The following is an 18,163-nucleotide window of genomic DNA, read 5'->3' as shown; positions in this document are numbered from 1 at the left end:
CAACCCAGATAACCAACATCCTCTGGGAAACCGGAAGATCAGAATTAAAATCCATAGAAATATGTGTCCAGGGCCTCTCAGGGACCGGCAATGGCAAAATCAACCCACTAGCACGGGAAGAACAAGGCTTGGCCCGCGCACAAGTCCCACAGGACTGCACAAAAGAACGCACATCACGTGATAAAGAAGGCCACCAAAAGGACCTACCAACCAAGTCTCTGGTACCAAAAATACCAGGATGACCAGCCAACACAGAACAGTGAACCTCAGAAATCACTCTACTAGTCCATCTGTCAGGAACAAACAGTTTCCCCACTGGACAACGATCAGGTCTGTCAGCCTGAAATTCCTGAAGAACCCGTCGTAAATCAGGGGAAATAGCAGAAAGAACCACCCCTTCTTTCAGAATGCCGACCGGTTCAAGGACCTCAGGAGAATCAGGCAAAAAACTCCTAGATAGGGCATCAGCCTTAATATTCTTGGAACCCGGAAGATACGAGACCACAAAATCAAAACGGGAAAAAAACAAGGACCATCGAGCCTGTCTAGGATTCAGCCGCTTGGCAGACTCGAGGTAAATCAAATTCTTATGATCGGTCAAGACCACAATACGGTGCTTAGCTCCCTCAAGCCAATGTCGCCACTCCTCAAATGCCCACTTCATAGCCAACAACTCCCGATTGCCGACATCATAATTGCGTTCAGCAGGCGAAAATTTACGGGAAAAGAATGCACACGGTTTCGTCAAGGAACCAACATGATCCCTCTGGGACAAAACGGCCCCTGCGCCAATCTCAGAAGCGTCAATCTCAACCTGAAACGGAAGGGAAACATCCGGTTGGCGCAACACCGGAGCAGAAGTAAATCGATGTTTAAGCTCCTGAAAGGCAGAAACAGCCGCAGAGGACCAATTCGCCACATCAGCGCCTTTTTTCGTCAAATCGGTCAGGGGTTTAACCACGCTGGAAAAGTTAGCAATGAAACGGCGATAAAAATTTGCAAAACCCAAAAATTTCTGAAGGCTCTTTACGGACGTGGGTTGAATCCAATCATGAATGGCTTGAACCTTAACCGGATCCATCTCAATAGATGAAGGAGAAAAAATTAAACCCAAAAAAGAAACCTTCTGCACCCCAAAGAGACACTTAGACCACTTCACAAACAAAGCATTGTCACGAAGGATCTGAAATACCATCCTGACCTGTTCCACATGAGACTCCCAATCATCAGAAAAAATCAAAATATCGTCCAAATATACAATCAAAAATTTATCAATATAAGTCCGGAAGATATCATGCATGAAAGATTGAAAAACAGATGGAGCATTAGTGAGCCCGAACGGCATCACAAGGTATTCAAAATGGCCTTCGGGCGTATTGAACGCAGTTTTCCATTCATCACCCTGCTTAATACGAACAAGATTATACGCCCCCCGAAGGTCAATCTTCGTAAACCAACTAGCCCCCTTAATCCTAGCAAACAAATCGGAAAGCAAAGGTAAAGGGTATTGAAACTTGACCGTGATCTTATTCAAGAGGCGATAATCAATACAGGGTCTCAAGGAGCCATCCTTCTTAGCAACAAAAAAAAAATCCCGCTCCCATCGGTGAACAAGATGGCCGAATATGCCCTTTCTCCAAAGACTCCTTAACATAACTCCGCATAGCGGTATGTTCCGGCACAGACAGGTTGAAGAGTCGGCCCTTAGGAAACTTACAGCCTGGAATCAAATCAATAGCACAATCACAGTCCCTGTGTGGTGGAAGAGAACTGGACTTGGGCTCATCGAATACATCCTGAAAATCAGACAAAACTCTGGAATTTCGGAAGAGGAAGAAGAGGAGATGGACATTAAAGGAACATCATTATGAACCCCCTGACAACCCCAACTAGTCACAGACATAGACTTCCAATCCAACACAGGATTATGTACCTGCAACCACGGAAAACCCAACACGATAGCATCATGTAAATTATGCAATTCCAGAAATCGACAATCTTCCTGATGGGCTGGCGCTATGCGCATGGTCACCTGTGTCCAAAACTGGGGCTTATTTTTAGCCAAAGGTGTAGCATCAATGCCCCTTAAAGGAATAAGGTTCTGCAAGGGCTGCAAGGGGAAACCACAACGCCTGGCAAACTCAAGGTCCATTAAGTTCAAAGCGGCGCCTGAAACCACAAACGCCAAGACAGAAAATGATGACAATGAGCAGATCAGGGACACCGATAACAGAAATTTAGGTTGTACAGTACTGATGGTAAATGAACTAGCGATCCTCTTTGTCCGTTTAGGGTAGACTGAAATGACATGAGAAGCGTCGCCACAATAATAACACAACCTATTCTGACGTCTGAGTCCTTGTCGTTCTGTCCTAGACATAATCCTATCACACTGCATTGGCTCAGGACTCTGCTCTGAGGACAACGCCACAGCGCGCACAGTTCTGCGCTCCCGCAAGCGCCGATCAATCTGAATGGCCAAAGACATAGAATCAATCAGACCGACGGGCGTGGGAAACCCCACCATAACATCTTTAACGGATTCAGAAAGACCCTTTCTGAAAATTGCAGCCAAAGCATCATCATTCCATTTAGTCAACACAGACCATTTTCTAAATTTCTGACAATACAATTCTGCCGCCTCTTGACCCTGAGATAGGGCCAACAAGGTCTTCTCCGCTTGATCCACAGAATTAGGTTCATCATATAATAGTCCTAAAGCCTGAAAAAAGGAATCTACATTAAGCAAAGCCTGATTCCCAGATTCCAGGGAAAATGCCCAATTCTGTGGATCACCACGCAGCAGGGAAATGACGATCTTAACCTGCTGAATAGAATCCCCAGAGGATCGAGGTCTCAAAGCAAAAAACAGTTTACAGTTGTTTTTAAAACTCAAAAATTTGGACCTGTCACCAAAAAACAAATCAGGAGTAGGAATCTTCGGCTCTAAAACAGGAATCTGAACAATATAATCAGAAATTCCCTGTACCCTAGCAGCAAGCTGGTCTACACGAGAAGCTAATTCCTGAACATCCATGCTAACACAAGACTCCTTAGCCACATAGAGAAAAAGAGGGAAGAAAAGGCAAAGCAAACTGCAGAAAAAAAAATGACTCAACACCTTTCTTCCCTTCTTCTGAGATGCATTTAACTCATAGTGGGCCAGTTGTACTGTTATGATCCGGTGACTTTGGAGCCGCATGAACTTTCTCCGGAGTAGGTGGAAACTGTACTGACCGCAAAACCTGAACTAACACCGCAACTAGAAGTAGCCGTGGGGTGTGCCTAACAAACCCTAGACACCTCAACACAGCCAGAGGACTAAATACCCCTATAGATGGAAATAGGAATACTACCTTGCCTCAGAGCAGAACCCCAATGGATAGGCAGCCCCCCACGAATATTGACTGTGAGTAGGAGAGGAAAGACACACGCAGGCAGAAAACAGGATTCAGCAAAAGAGGCCACTCTAGCTAAATAGGGAAAGATAGGACAGAATACTAAGCGGTCAGTATTAAAACCCTTCCAAAAATATCCACAGCAGATAATACAAAAAGTTCCACAATCTAACTAAAGACATGGAATGTATATCTGCCATTCCAGAGAATCCAACAAGACTGAGAAAATACTGACACAATCTAAGCTGGACAAAAAAAACACTGAATAGCACAGAATTATTAAGCACACAGCATGTGTGCCACAGAAACAAAACCAGACACTTATCTTTGCTGATGTGGCAGAAGGCAGAAGGAACCAAACCAGGACCAAAACCTCCCAACAACCATGGCCAACTGGCAAGGACTAATGAATCCTGCACGCCTAAATACCCCAGTCAGAACTGCAATCAGCAGATACACCTGACCAGGACTGCAACTCAGGGACAACTGCATTACCACCTACAACCACCGGAGGGAGCCCAACAGTAGAATTCACAACAGGGCCCGCCCTGTGCCAGTAGCAGCAGCTGGAGACAGGATCCTGTCCCCGCTGCTAAAGCCAAATGAATATTCACGCTTCCCCACGCCCCTATGGGCGTGGAGAGGCGTGAATTCCATTTCTCTTTAATAGCGGGCAGCGTTAGCTTCAGGGTGCAGCTAACACTGCCCGCATGTAAAGCCGCACCACCCACACACACACACAGCACCGCACCGCACACATACACACACATATGCAGGCACACAGACTCAAGAGCAGCTCACCTCCCGACGTCCTGCTTCCCATCTGAGACAGCCCAGCTGGATGACGCCATCATCCGGCGTGCTGCTGTCTCAGAAAGCTTCCAGGAATCAAGCGAGGAAGAGGCTGCTGGAATGAGCTGCTGCTGCGGGGAGGTGAGCTGTGCTGTGTGCTTGCGTGTGTGTGAGTGTGTGTGAGTGTGTGTGTATGTGTGAGAGTGTGTGTGTGTGTGTGAGAGTGTGTGTGTGAGAGAGAGTGTGTGTGTGTGAGAGTGTGTGTGTGAGAGTGTATGTGTGTGTGAGTGTGTGTGTGTGTGTGAGAGTTTGTGAGTGTGTGTGAGAGTGTGATGAGCTGCTGCTGTGGTGAGCTGTGTGTGTGGTGAAGGACAATGATATTGGTGGGGAGACAATGATGGAGGTGATGGGCAATGATGGTGGGAGGGAAGACAATGCTGGAGGTGATGGGCAATGATGGTAGTGGGGAGGCAATGATGGAGGTGAGGGGAGGCAATGATGGAAGTGATGGACAATGATGGTGGGGGAGACAATGATGGAAGCGATGGGCAATCATGATGAGGGAGGGAATGATGGAGGTGATGGGCAATGAGGGTGAGGGGAGGCAATGATGGTGGAGGACGCAATGATGGAGGTGATAGGTAATTATGGTATGGGAGGCAATGGTGGAGGTGATAGGCAATGATGGTGGGGAGGCAATGATGGAGGCGATGGGCAATGATGGTGGTGGGGGGAGGCAATGATGGAGGTGATGGGCAATGGTGGTGGTGGGAGGCAATGATGGAGGTGATGAAATGGGCAATGGTGGTGGGAGGCAATGATGGTGGGGGACGCAATGATGGAGGTGATAGGTAATTATGGTATGGGAGGCAATGGTGGAGGTGATAGGCAATGATGGTGGGGAGGCAATGATGGAGGCGATGGGCAATGATGGTGGTGGGGGGAGGCAATGATGAAGGTGATGGGCAATGGTGGTGGTGGGAGGCAGTGATGGAGGTGATGAAATGGGCAATGATGGTGGTGGGAGGAGGCAATGATGGAAGTGATGGGCAATGATGGTGGGGGAGGCAATGATAGAGGTGATGGGCAATGATGGTGGTGGGGAGGCAATGATGGAGGTGATGATGAGGACAATGATGGGGGTGGAGAGGGGCTGCATTATACTTTATGAGGGGGCTACATTATATTCTGTGGGGGGACTGCATTATTCTCAGGGGACTGCATTATATTCAGTGCTGGCTGCATTATACTATATGAGGGGGCTGTATTATACCCTATGAGGGTGCTGCATTATATTCTATGGTAGGGACTGCGTTATACCTGAGGGGGTTGCATTATATTTTGTGGGGTGCTGCATTATATTCTATGAGAGGGGACTGCGTTATATTTTATGAGTGGGCTAAATTATATTCTGTGAGGGGGCTAAATTATATTCTGCGAGGGGGCTACCCCAACCCTTGCTACATAATTAAGACATGAACTACATTATATTATACCCTGATATTAGTGCTTTTTACCACACAATTGGAGGTCTTGTATCTTTTTCTATGTAGCTACATAGTGGGTCCCAAGAATGATTTTCTCTGGTGGGCCCAAGGTGCTCCAGTCCGACGCTGGCATCAGCTTACGCATGATGGTAAAAAAACGCAGCGTTTGCATGCGTTTTTACATGTGTTTGCGCTTTTTATGCGCATGCATTTGATATTTCCAGGAGAGTGTGTCTTTAATGGGCATGCGCAGTCCGAAGTACGCAAGCGCATCAAACGCATGCGTACGCAAAGACATGTGTACGCATGCGTTCCCATAGATAGTAATGCGCTTTTTTGCCACATTCCTTGCGATAACAACCACATACGTTTCTAGGCGGAAAATTGACGCCTCTAAAGTTACTACATGTTGTGCTTACCGCGCCAAACCGCAGACGACGAAACGACGCATGCGTCGTCAAACGCGGCAAAACGCAACCGATCGCAGACTCATGCGTCCCTAATGTTAAATATAGGAATACACAACGCATGCGGATAATTGCGGAAGAAACGCTGCGGACACAACCGCAAATGTGAAGCCGGCCTAACATGTCTGACACTACAGCTCTCACAAGAGATGTCCGTCACCTCCTAGACACCCAAAAACTGTCCGAACTTCATCCAGAAATATCGGATGTTTCTCATCTGTACGCCATCGGATTTTACACATCAACACTGCATAACATTTACAAGACCAAATACTGACTCCCAGGTGAAAGAATTGCACTGTCTCCAAAGAAATTGGATGCTACACAGTTCTTCCACATGGGATCCATTCTTCATTGAGCATCAAAGTCTTGTACAGGCGAGTCTCATCTGAAATATGATTTTTTTTCAGGTGGACACTCAGACCAAGAAAGAAGCCACTGATCTGACCAGTGCAGTGGTCACTAGAGAGCGGCTCCCTGGATGTGAGAGATGGAGGGCAGCGACCCCAATGAGATGACATTTTATGTAAATCATACAGCCAGCAGATGAAGGACAGGGGCGCTCACAGGCAGCGGGATGCCTAAATGTCTGCTACTGCGGTGTCGACAGCAATCTTCCAAATGTTTCCACAAGATTTATGGCTATCAGAGAGCTAGCAGCATTCCGGCAACAGCATGTCCTCACCACGTGCAGAATGCAGGCCTTCAGAAACAGCGGCCTGGATCAGGGCCGGACTGGCCATCGGGCAGTTCTGGCAAATGCCAGAAGGGCCGGTGGCAGTAGTGGGCCGCTCGAGTGTGCCGCTGTCGGCACACTCCCCAAGCTGTCGGCACACTCCCCACGCTGTCGGCACACTCCCCACGCTGTCGCGGCACACTCCCGGCCCCGCATTCAACTATACCGGCGTCATAGACGCCGGTACAGTTGAATGCAATGATGGAGGAGAGAGCGTCCGCTGACGCTCCCTCTCCCATCATTCCCCGCTCTGCCTGCCGCTGACACTGCGGGTGCGCGATGAAGTCATATCATCGCGCACCTGCTGTGTGACCGGGCGGGCAGACTGCGACTGCTGAGAGTGAGACCAGAGCCAGAGCAGCGCGGGGCAGGAGGAAAGGTGAGTAGAGTGTTTGTTTGTTTTTTTTATCAATGAGTGATGACTGGATTGTGGAGCTATTGGGGGGGGGCTGTGCTGCATTCCATTCTATGGGCCTCTGCTGCATTATATTCTATGGGCCTGTGCTGCATTCCATTCTATGGGCCTCTGCTGCATTATATTCTATGGGGCTGGCTGCATTCCATTCTATGGGCCTCTGCTACATTATATTCTATGGGCCTGTGCTGCATTCTATTCTATGGGCCTCTGCTGCATTATATTCTATGGGGCTGGCTGCATTCCATTCTATGGGCCTCTGCTGCATTATATTCTATGGGGCTGGCTGCATTCCATTCTATGGGCCTCTGCTGCATTATATTCTATGGGGCTGGCTGCATTCCATTCTATGGGCCTCTGCTGCATTATATTCTATAGGGCTGGCTGCATTCCATTCTATGGGCCTCTGCTGCATTATATTCTATGGGGCTGGCTGCATTCCATTCTATGGGCCTCTGCTGCATTATATTCTATGGGCCTGTGCTGCATTATATTCTATGGGGCTGTGCTGCATTCCATTCTATGGACCTGTGCTGCATTATATTCTATGGGCCTGTGCTGCATTGTTTTCTATGGGCCTGTGCTGCATTCCATTCTATGGGCCTCTGCTGCATTATATTCTATGGGGCTGGCTGCATTCCATTCTATGGGCCTCTGCTGCATTATATTCTATGGGGCTGGCTGCATTCCATTCTATGGGCCTCTGCTGCATTATATTCTATGGGGCTGGCTGCATTCCATTCTATGGGCCTCTGCTGCATTATATTCTATGGGGCTGGCTGCATTCCATTCTATGGGCCTCTGCTGCATTATATTCTATGAGGCTGGCTGCATTCCATTCTATGGGCCTCTGCTGCATTATATTCTATGGGGCTGGCTGCATTCCATTCTATGGGCCTCTGCTGCATTATATTCTATGGGCCTGTGCTGCATTATATTCTATGGGGCTGTGCTGCATTCCATTCTATGGGCCTGTGCTGCATTATATTCTATGGGCCTGTGCTGCATTGTTTTCTATGGGTCTGTGCTGCATTCCATTCTATGGGCCTCTGCTGCATTATATTCTATGGGGCTGGCTGCATTCCATTCTATGGGCCTCTGCTGCATTATATTCTATGGGGCTGGCTGCATTCCATTCTATGGGCCTGTGCTGCATTGTATTCTATGGGCCTGTGCTGCATTCCATTCTATGGGCCTGTGCTGCATTATATTCTATGGGCCTGTGCTGCATTATATTCTAAGGGCCTGTGCTGCATTCCATTCTATGGGCCTGTGCTGCATTCCATTCTATGGGCCTGTGCTGCATTATATTCTATGGGCCTGTGCTGCATTATATTCTATGGGGCTGTGCTGCATTATATTCTATGGGGCTGTGCTGCATTCCATTCTATGGGCCTGTGCTGCATTCCATTCTATGGGCATGTGCTGCATTATATTCTATGGGCCTGTGCTGCATTATATTCTATGGGGCTGTGCTGCATTATATTCTATGGGGCTGTGCTGCATTCCATTCTATGGGCCTGTGCTGCATTATATTCTATGGGGCTGTGCTGCATTCCATTCTATGGGCCTGTGCTGCATTATATTGTATGGGGGCTGTGCTGCATTACATTCTATGGGGCTGTGCTGCATTACATTCTATGGGGCTGTGCTGCATTATATTGTATGGTGGCTGGCTGCATTACATTCTATGGGGGCTGTGCTGCATTACATTCTATGGGGGCTGGCTGTATTACATTCTATGGGGGCTGGCTGTATTACATTCTATGGGGCTGTGCTGCATTACATTCTATGGGGGCTGTGCTGCATTACATTCTATGGGGGCTGTGCAGCATTACATTCTATGGGGCTGTGCTGTATTATAGTCTATGGGGGCTGGCTGTATTACATTCTATGGGGGCTGTGCTGTATTACATTCTATGGGGGCTGTGCAGCATTACATTCTATGGGGCTGTGCTGTATTATAGTCTATGGGGGCTGGCTGTATTACATTCTATGGGGGCTGGCTGCATTACATTCTATGGGGGCTGTGCTGCATTACATTCTATGGGGGCTGTGCTGCATTACATTCTATGGGGGCTGGCTGTATTACATTCTATGGGGGCTGGCTGTATTACATTCTATGGGGCTGTGCTGCATTACATTCTATGGGGGCTGTGCTGCATTACATTCTATGGGGGCTGTGCTGCATTACATTCTATGGGGGCTGTGCTGCATTACATTCTATGGGGGCTGTGCTGCATTACATTCTATGGGGGCTGGCTGTATTACATTCTATGGGGGCTGGCTGTATTACATTCTATGGGGCTGTGCTGCATTACATTCTATGGGGGCTGTGCTGCATTACATTCTATGGGGGCTGTGCAGCATTACATTCTATGGGGCTGTGCTGTATTATAGTCTATGGGGGCTGGCTGTATTACATTCTATGGGGGCTGTGCAGCATTACATTCTATGGGGCTGTGCTGTATTATAGTCTATGGGGGCTGGCTGTATTACATTCTATGGGGGCTGGCTGCATTACATTCTATGGGGGCTGATCTGTAATGCTGGATACAGCTGTAATTATATGTTATATAGTCGTGTTACACTCCCCTCACTTCTTGTAGCCTACAAGTGTACAAAGATATTATACAGTCACCATGTGACAAGTGGGCCTGTGTGACTTCAAATGCCAGGGCTGAATTTTAGTCCCAGTCCGGCCCTGGCCTGGATTCTGCTCCACCAGGAGGACGGGTGTCCTGGCAGCTCTCCAGTAATGAGGCCGAGCAAAGAGCCATTCTGTGGGAAGGGTCTGCAGGAAAAGCTCCTGGCAGCAGGTGAATATTGTGCCCAAATGTGGCCCCCATCAGTGACAACGGACAGCTAGGCCTCTGACCACATGGGGAACCATCAGCAGGGGATGGGACTCCCTGCCCTATTATCAGACATTATATCAGGGTCTGGTGTGGTGCGGGTTACTCTTACCCCTGGTATAGAGGTGAACCTGATCTAGTAACTTATTCCACGTGGCGATCTATGCCCACCCACCACTGTTCTGCCACAGGGGCACCGAGACGTCCAAGTATTAGACAGGTGTGTTCTGCTGGATCACGGCGTACCACCCCATTCACTGGGACACCCGGGACGCCAGCCTCCCCCTGCCTACACATAGGGCATGTGGCCCACTACTGTTCTGCCACGGGGGCATCGAGACGTCCAGGTATTAGACAGGTGCGTTGTGCTGGATCACGGCGTACCACCCCATTCACCGGGACACCCGGGACGCTGGCCTCACCCTGCCTACACATAAGGCATGTGGCCCACTACTGTTCTGCCACAGGGGCACCGAGACTTCCAGGTATTAGACAGGTGTGTTCTGATGGATCACGGCGTACCACCCCACTCACTGGGACACCCAGGACACCAGCCTCACCCTGCCTACACATAGGGCATGTGGCCCACTACTGTTCTGCCATGGGGGCACCGAGACGTCCGTGTATTAGACAGGTGCGTTGTGCTGGATCACGGCGTACCACCCCACTCACTGGGACACCAAGAACACCAGCCTCACCCTGCCTACACATAGGGCATGTGGCCCACTACTATTCTGCCACGGGGGCACCGAGACGTCCAGGTATTAGACAGGTGCGTTGTGCTGGATAACGGTGTACTACCCCACTCACTGGGACACCGGGGATGCCGGCCTCACCCTGCCTACACATAGGGCATGTGGCCCACTACTATTCTGCCACGGGGGCACCGAGACGTCCAGGTATTAGACAGGTGCGTTGTGCTGGATCATGGCGTACTACCCTACTCACTGGGACACCCAGGACACCAGCCTCACCCTGCCTACACATAGGGTAATATGGCCCACTACTATTCTGCCACGGGGGCACTGAGACGTCCAGGTATTAGACAGGTGCGTTCTGGTGAATCACGGCGTACCACCCCACTCACTGGGACACCCAGGACACCAGCCTCACCCTGCCTACACAAAGGGCATGTGGCCCACTACTATTCTGCCACGGGGGCACCGAGACGTCCAGGTATTAGACAGGTGCGTTCTGGTGAATCACGGCGTACCACCCCACTCACTGGGACACTGGGGACACCAGCCTCACCCTGCCTACACATAGGGCACGTGGCCCACTACCACAGAATGGCCAGACAACCTGACTATACATCTCTTAAAGGGGCGTTCCACAGTCTGGAGCTGTCACTGAAGCACAAAACAGAGCAGCTCTAAAGGCATGGCAATCTCCAAGCAGCTTCAGGAGCATTACCCAGCGCCATCATCTGGGTGGGCACAGGTAGGACCCCTGCTGCTAGACCCGCTCTCACATACAGATATTGGCACTTGGTAACCTTCTGGAAGCCATGGCCATAACTTTGGCTATATGGCAAGAGTTGGCCTGGAGATGCCAAGTATCGCCGCCTGGCTGATGGGGCACACATGCCCTCCAGAGCTGCACATGCTGCAGGGTCTCTGCCTGTCACATAACCCTGGTAGGAGCATACATGGTGACTGGCACATGCCATCCAGCTGACTTACATGCCCAGGTCGCTGTACATGTTGAAGAACTCCATTTGGTTGCAGGCTTGGATCCATCCCACCACCCAGGTGTCATTCCTGGGCAGGGGCGGCATGACCACCCGGGCCGAGGCTTTGAAGTACGGGGTCTTGTACCTTAAGACAATGGGCGAGTTCTCCTCTATGGAGGTCGGGCACTGGTCTATGGTGGCACACACGTCATACACGGTGATGTTCTCCCTCCGGATGCGGGACTTGCAGGTGAGGCTCTGCAGACAGCCCATGATCGCCGCTTCGCTCGGGGGCAGGAGGGCAGAGGCATCAATTCCACGGAACAGGGCGATCGCCGCGGTGGCAAACAATGGAGGCAGCAGAGTGGGCTCCGGCCGCCGCGTCCGGTGTCATGTGTGACAGTGCTCCGTGCACCCCACGGAGGATGGTGAGGATGATGAGGAGTAGTCCTGGGAGGCTGCAGAGTGCAGGCGGTAATACTAGCCAGCCGCACACTGATGGATGCAGGCCCCCCTCCCTGCCCCTCCTCCTCACTGCCATGCTGATCCCCAGTGCCACCTGTGCCCCCCGCCCGGCTCCGCTCTGCTGGCCTCGCCAGGACGTGCCATGTCCCAGGTGGCAGGAGCCGGCGCCCTGCACGGTGCGGGCAGCCGCTGTGTGCAGCCGGGGAGGAGAAGCTCCCACCCACCGCGCTGTCACCGCATCAGGACCGGGGATCGTGCTGGCGGGATGCGGCTCTGTGTGCGGGAGACTGCAGCGCATCCCCAGCAGCCGCCTCCGGGGTCTCACCGGTCCTCACTCCCCGAGCAGCACCGCGATTACTGGCCTCAGATTGGCCCTTCTCAGCCGCGGTAAGCTTAGGTGTAAATCCCCGGCTGCTGTCACACGCAGGTCGTGTGTGGGGAGGACGCGCACAGTACACGGGGACACATGACATGCGGCCATTACTGGTGGAGCCGGGTCTGCGCTACATCGTTACCGGGAGGCGGCTGTGCTGTGCGGCACGGGGCTGACTACTGAGCCTCACACTGCCGCATCCTTCAGATAACCGGGCGGTATCAGCCGCCACCAGGGGGAGCTCGCTGCATGCAGTCAATGGAGGCTGTCTGCAGTAGTGTCGGATAACCACCTACCCCTAGTGCTACCCTATATAACCTACCCCTAGTGCTGCCCTGTATAACCTACCCCTAGTGCTGCCCTGTATAACCTACCCCTAGTGCTGTCCTGTATAACCTACCCCTAGTGCTGCCCTGTATAACCTACCCCTAGTGCTGCCCTGTATAACCTACCCCTAGTGCTGTCCTATATAACCTACCCCTAGTGCTGCCCTGTATAACCTACCCCTAGTGCTGCCCTGTATAACCTACCCCTAGTGCTGCCCTGTATAACCTACCCCTAGTGCTGTCCTATATAACCTACCCCTAGTGCTGTCCTGTATAACCTACCCCTAGTGCTGCCCTATATAACCTACCCCTAGTGCTGCCCTGTATAACCTACCCCTAGTGCTGTCCTGTATAACCTACCCCTAGTGCTGCCCTATATAACCTACCCCTAGTGCTGCCCTATATAACCTACCCCTAGTGCTGCCCTGTATAACCTACCCCTAGTGCTGCCCTGTATAACCTACCCCTAGTGCTGCCCTGTATAACCTACCCCTAGTGCTGTCCTATATAACCTACCCCTAGTGCTGCCCTATATAACCTACCCCTAGTGCTGCCCTGTATAACCTACCCCTAGTGCTGTCCTATATAACCTACCCCTAGTGCTGCCCTATATAACCTACCCCTAGTGCTGCCCTGTATAACCTACCCCTAGTGCTGTCCTATATAACCTACCCCTAGTGCTGTCCTGTATAACCTACCCCTAGTGCTGCCCTATATAACCTACCCCTAGTGCTGCCCTATATAACCTACCCCTAGTGCTGCCCTGTATAACCTACCCCTAGTGCTGTCCTATATAACCTACCCCTAGTGCTGTCCTGTATAACCTACCCCTAGTGCTGCCCTATATAACCTACCCCTAGTGCTGCCCTATATAACCTACCCCTAGTGCTGCCCTGTATAACCTACCCCTAGTGCTGCCCTGTATAACCTACCCCTAGTGCTGCCCTGTATAACCTACCCCTAGTGCTGCCCTGTATAACCTACCCCTAGTGCTGCCCTATATAACCTACCCCTAGTGCTGCCCTGTATAACCTACCCCTAGTGCTGCCCTATATAACCTACCCCTAGTGCTGCCCTGTATAACCTACCCCTAGTGCTGCCCTATATAACCTACCCCTAGTGCTGCCCTATATAACCTACCCCTAGTGCTGCCCTGTATAACCTACCCCTAGTGCTGCCCTGTATAACCTACCCCTAGTGCTGTCCTGTATCACCTACCCCTAGTGCTGTCCTGTATAACCTACCCCTAGTGCTGCCCTATATAATCTGCCCCTAGTGCTGCCCTGTATAACCTACCCCTAGTGCTGCCCTGTATAACCTACCTCTAGTGCTGTCCTGTATAACCTACCCCTAGTGCTGTCCTGTATAACCTACCCCTAGTGCTGCCCTATATAACCTACCCCTAGTGTTGTCCTATATAACCTACCCCTAGTGCTGCCCTGTATAACCTACCCCTAGTGCTGTCCTATATAACCTACCCCTAGTGCTGCCCTGTATAATCTACCCCTAGTGCTGCCCTATATAACCTACCCCTAGTGCTGTCCTGTATAACCTACTCCTAGTGCTGCCCTATATAACCTACCCCTAGTGCTGCCCTGTATAACCTACCCCTAGTGCTGCCCTGTATAACCTACCTCTAGTGCTGTCCTGTATAACCTACCCCTAGTGCTGCCCTGTATAACCTACCTCTAGTGCTGTCCTGTATAACCTACCCCTAGTGCTGTCCTGTATAACCTACCCCTAGTGCTGCCCTATATAACCTACCCCTAGTGCTGTCCTATAACTTACATCTAGTGCTGCCCTATATAACCTACCCCTAGTGCTGCCCTATATAACCTACCCCTAGTGCTGTCCTATATAACCTACCCCTAGTGCTGCCCTATATAACCTACCCCTAGTGCTGTCCTATATAGCCTCCCCCTAGTGCTGCCCTATATAACCTACCGCTAGTGCTGTCCTGTAACCTACCCCTAGTGCTGCCCTATATAACCTACCCCTAGTGCTGTCCTATAACCTACCCCTAGTGCTGTCCTATATAACCTCCCCCTAGTGCTGTCCTGTATAACCTACCCCTAGTGCTGTCCTATATAACCTACCCCTAGTGCTGTCCTCTATAACCTACCCCTAGTGCTGCCCTGTAACCTACCTCTAGTGCTGCCCTATATAACCTACCCCTAGTGCTGTCCTATAACCTACCCCTAGTGCTGCCCTATATAACCTACCCCTAGTGCTGTCCTATAACCTACCCCTAGTGCTGTCTTATATAATCTACCCCTAGTGCTGTCCTATATAACCTACCCCTAGTGCTGTTCTGTATCCTACCCCTAGTGCTGTCTTATATAATCTACCCCTAGTGCTGTCCTGTATCCTACCCCTAGTGCTGTCTTATATAATCTACCCCTAGTGCTGTCTTATATAACCTACCCCTAGTGCTGTCCTATATAACCTACCGCTAGTGCTGTCCTATATAACCTACCCCTAGTGCTGCCCTATATAACCTACCCCTAGTGCTGCCCTATATAACCTACCCCTAGTGCTGCCCTGTATAACCTACCTCTAGTGCTGTCCTGTATAACCTACCCCTAGTGCTGTCCTGTATAACCTACCCCTAGTGCTGCCCTGTATAACCTACCTCTAGTGCTGTCCTGTATAACCTACCCCTAGTGCTGCCCTATATAACCTACCCCTAGTGCTGTCCTATAACTTACATCTAGTGCTGCCCTATATAACCTACCCCTAGTGCTGCCCTATATAACCTACCCCTAGTGCTGTCCTATATAACCTACCCCTAGTGCTGCCCTATATAACCTACCCCTAGTGCTGTCCTATATAGCCTCCCCCTAGTGCTGCCCTATATAACCTACCGCTAGTGCTGTCCTGTAACCTACCCCTAGTGCTGCCCTATATAACCTACCCCTAGTGCTGTCCTATAACCTACCCCTAGTGCTGTCCTATATAACCTCCCCCTAGTGCTGTCCTGTATAACCTACCCCTAGTGCTGTCCTATATAACCTACCCCTAGTGCTGTCCTGTATAACCTACCCCTAGTGCTGCCCTGTAACCTACCTCTAGTGCTGCCCTATATAACCTACCCCTAGTGCTGTCCTATAACCTACCCCTAGTGCTGTCCTATATAACCTCCCCCTAGTGCTGTCCTGTATAACCTACCCCTAGTGCTGTCCTATATAACCTACCCCTAGTGCTGTCCTGTATAACCTACCCCTAGTGCTGCCCTGTAACCTACCTCTAGTGCTGCCCTATATAACCTACCCCTAGTGCTGTCCTATAACCTACCCCTAGTGCTGCCCTATATAACCTACCCCTAGTGCTGTCCTATAACCTACCCCTAGTGCTGTCTTATATAATCTACCCCTAGTGCTGTCCTATATAACCTACCCCTAGTGCTGTTCTGTATCCTACCCCTAGTGCTGTCTTATATAATCTACCCCTAGTGCTGTCTTATATAACCTACCCCTAGTGCTGTCCTATATAACCTACCGCTAGTGCTGTCCTATATAACCTACCCCTAGTGCTGCCCTATATAACCTACCCCTAGTGCTGTCCTATAACCTACCCCTAGTGCTGTATTATATAACCTACCCCTAGTGCTGTCCTATATAACCTACCCCTAGTGCTGTCTTATATAACCTACCCCCAGTGCTGTCTTATATAATCTACCCCTAGTGCTGTCCTGTAACCTACCCCTAGTGCTGTCTTATATAATCTACCCCTAGTGCTGTCCTGTAACCTACCCCTAGTGCTGTCCTGTATAACCTACCCCTAGTGCTGTCTTATATAACCTACCCCTAGTGCTGTCCTGTAACCTACCCCTAATGCTGTCTTATATAACCTACCCCTAGTGCTGTCTTATATAACCTACCCCTAGTGCTGTCTTATATAACCTACCCCTAGTGCTGTCCTGTAACCTACCCCTAATGCTGTCTTATATAACCTACCCCTAGTGCTGTCTTATATAACCTACCCCTAGTGCTGTCTTATATAACCTACCCCTAGTGCTGTCCTGTAACCTACCCCTAGTGCTGTCTTATATAACCTACCCCTAGTGCTGTCTTATATAACCTACCCCTAGTGCTGTCTTATATAACCTACCCCTAGTGCTGTCCTGTAACCTACCCCTAATGCTGTCTTATATAATCTACCCCTAGTGCTGTCCTGTAACCTACCCCTAGTGCTGTCTTATATAACCTACCCCTAGTGCTGTCCTGTAACCTACCGCTAGTGCTGCCCTATATAACCTACCCCTAGTGCTGTCCTGTATAACCTACCCCTAGTGCTGTCCCGTAACCTACCCCTAGTGCTGTCTTATATAACCTACCCCTAGTGCTGTCTTATATAACCTACCTCTAGTGCTGCCCTATATGACCTACCCCTAGTGCTGTCTTATATAATCTACCCCTAGTGCTGTCCTGTAACCTACCGCTAGTGCTGCCCTATATAACCTACCCCTAGTGCTGTCCTGTATAACCTACCCCTAGTGCTGTCCTGTAACCTACCCCTAGTGCTGTGTTATATAACCTACCCCTAGTGCTGTCTTATATAACCTACCCCTAGTGCTGTCTTATATAACCTACCCCTAGTGCTGTCTTATATAACCTACCCCTAGTGCTGCCCTATATGACCTACCCCTAGTGCTGTCTTATATAATCTACCCCTAGTGCTGTCCCTGTAACCTTTCCGCTAGTGCTGTCCTAGATAACCTACAGAAAAAAAAAACATGTTCCAGCTCCATGGTAAAATTCAGGCGTTATGTCTTTATTAAATCCTGTTTAAAAACGATGACTGTAAAGCTCTCCACAGGCACACAGGACAACGAGCGACGCGTTTCGATCCAAGCAGATCTTTATCCAAGCTACAAATGTGAATGCGCATTAACAATATATAGAAACTAGCAACAAATGAAATTTCTACAAGCAATCACATGACATGTCAGATGACATATCGAAGGTCCTGAATATCTGAATCAAAAACAAATGTGAACAACAACAAAAAAAGGACTCAAAACATTAAAAACATGATAAACCACACAATTAAACATTAATAATAATACATCAGTTCATTACGTTTGTTTAATCCCACTGGAGATCGTATATTTAAATAATATATCCAAAAAGCCTCACGAGTGTGGAGACGCCGATTGACGTCACCACCCCGCAAGG

The 18,163-nt window shown here is 49.9% G+C and overlaps 1 protein-coding gene across 1 annotated transcript in view; it reads right to left on the bottom strand.

Moving 5' to 3' along the window:
• The window catches only part of FAM78B (family with sequence similarity 78 member B), a 288,370-nt gene extending 275,537 nt beyond the window's left edge, over positions 1-12,833 (bottom strand). Inside the window, exon 1 of the mRNA XM_077278543.1 lies at positions 11,833-12,833. Coding sequence (XP_077134658.1) covers positions 11,833-12,095 — 263 coding nt within the window. The 5' untranslated portion in view covers positions 12,096-12,833. The remainder of the gene's footprint in view (positions 1-11,832) is intronic.
• Positions 12,834-18,163: the final 5,330 nt, after the last annotated feature.

This window comes from Ranitomeya variabilis, chromosome 8 (assembly GCF_051348905.1).
Source record: "Ranitomeya variabilis isolate aRanVar5 chromosome 8, aRanVar5.hap1, whole genome shotgun sequence".
Classification (NCBI taxonomy): domain Eukaryota; kingdom Metazoa; phylum Chordata; class Amphibia; order Anura; family Dendrobatidae; genus Ranitomeya; species Ranitomeya variabilis.
This window is presented reverse-complemented; position numbering and strand designations above follow the sequence as displayed.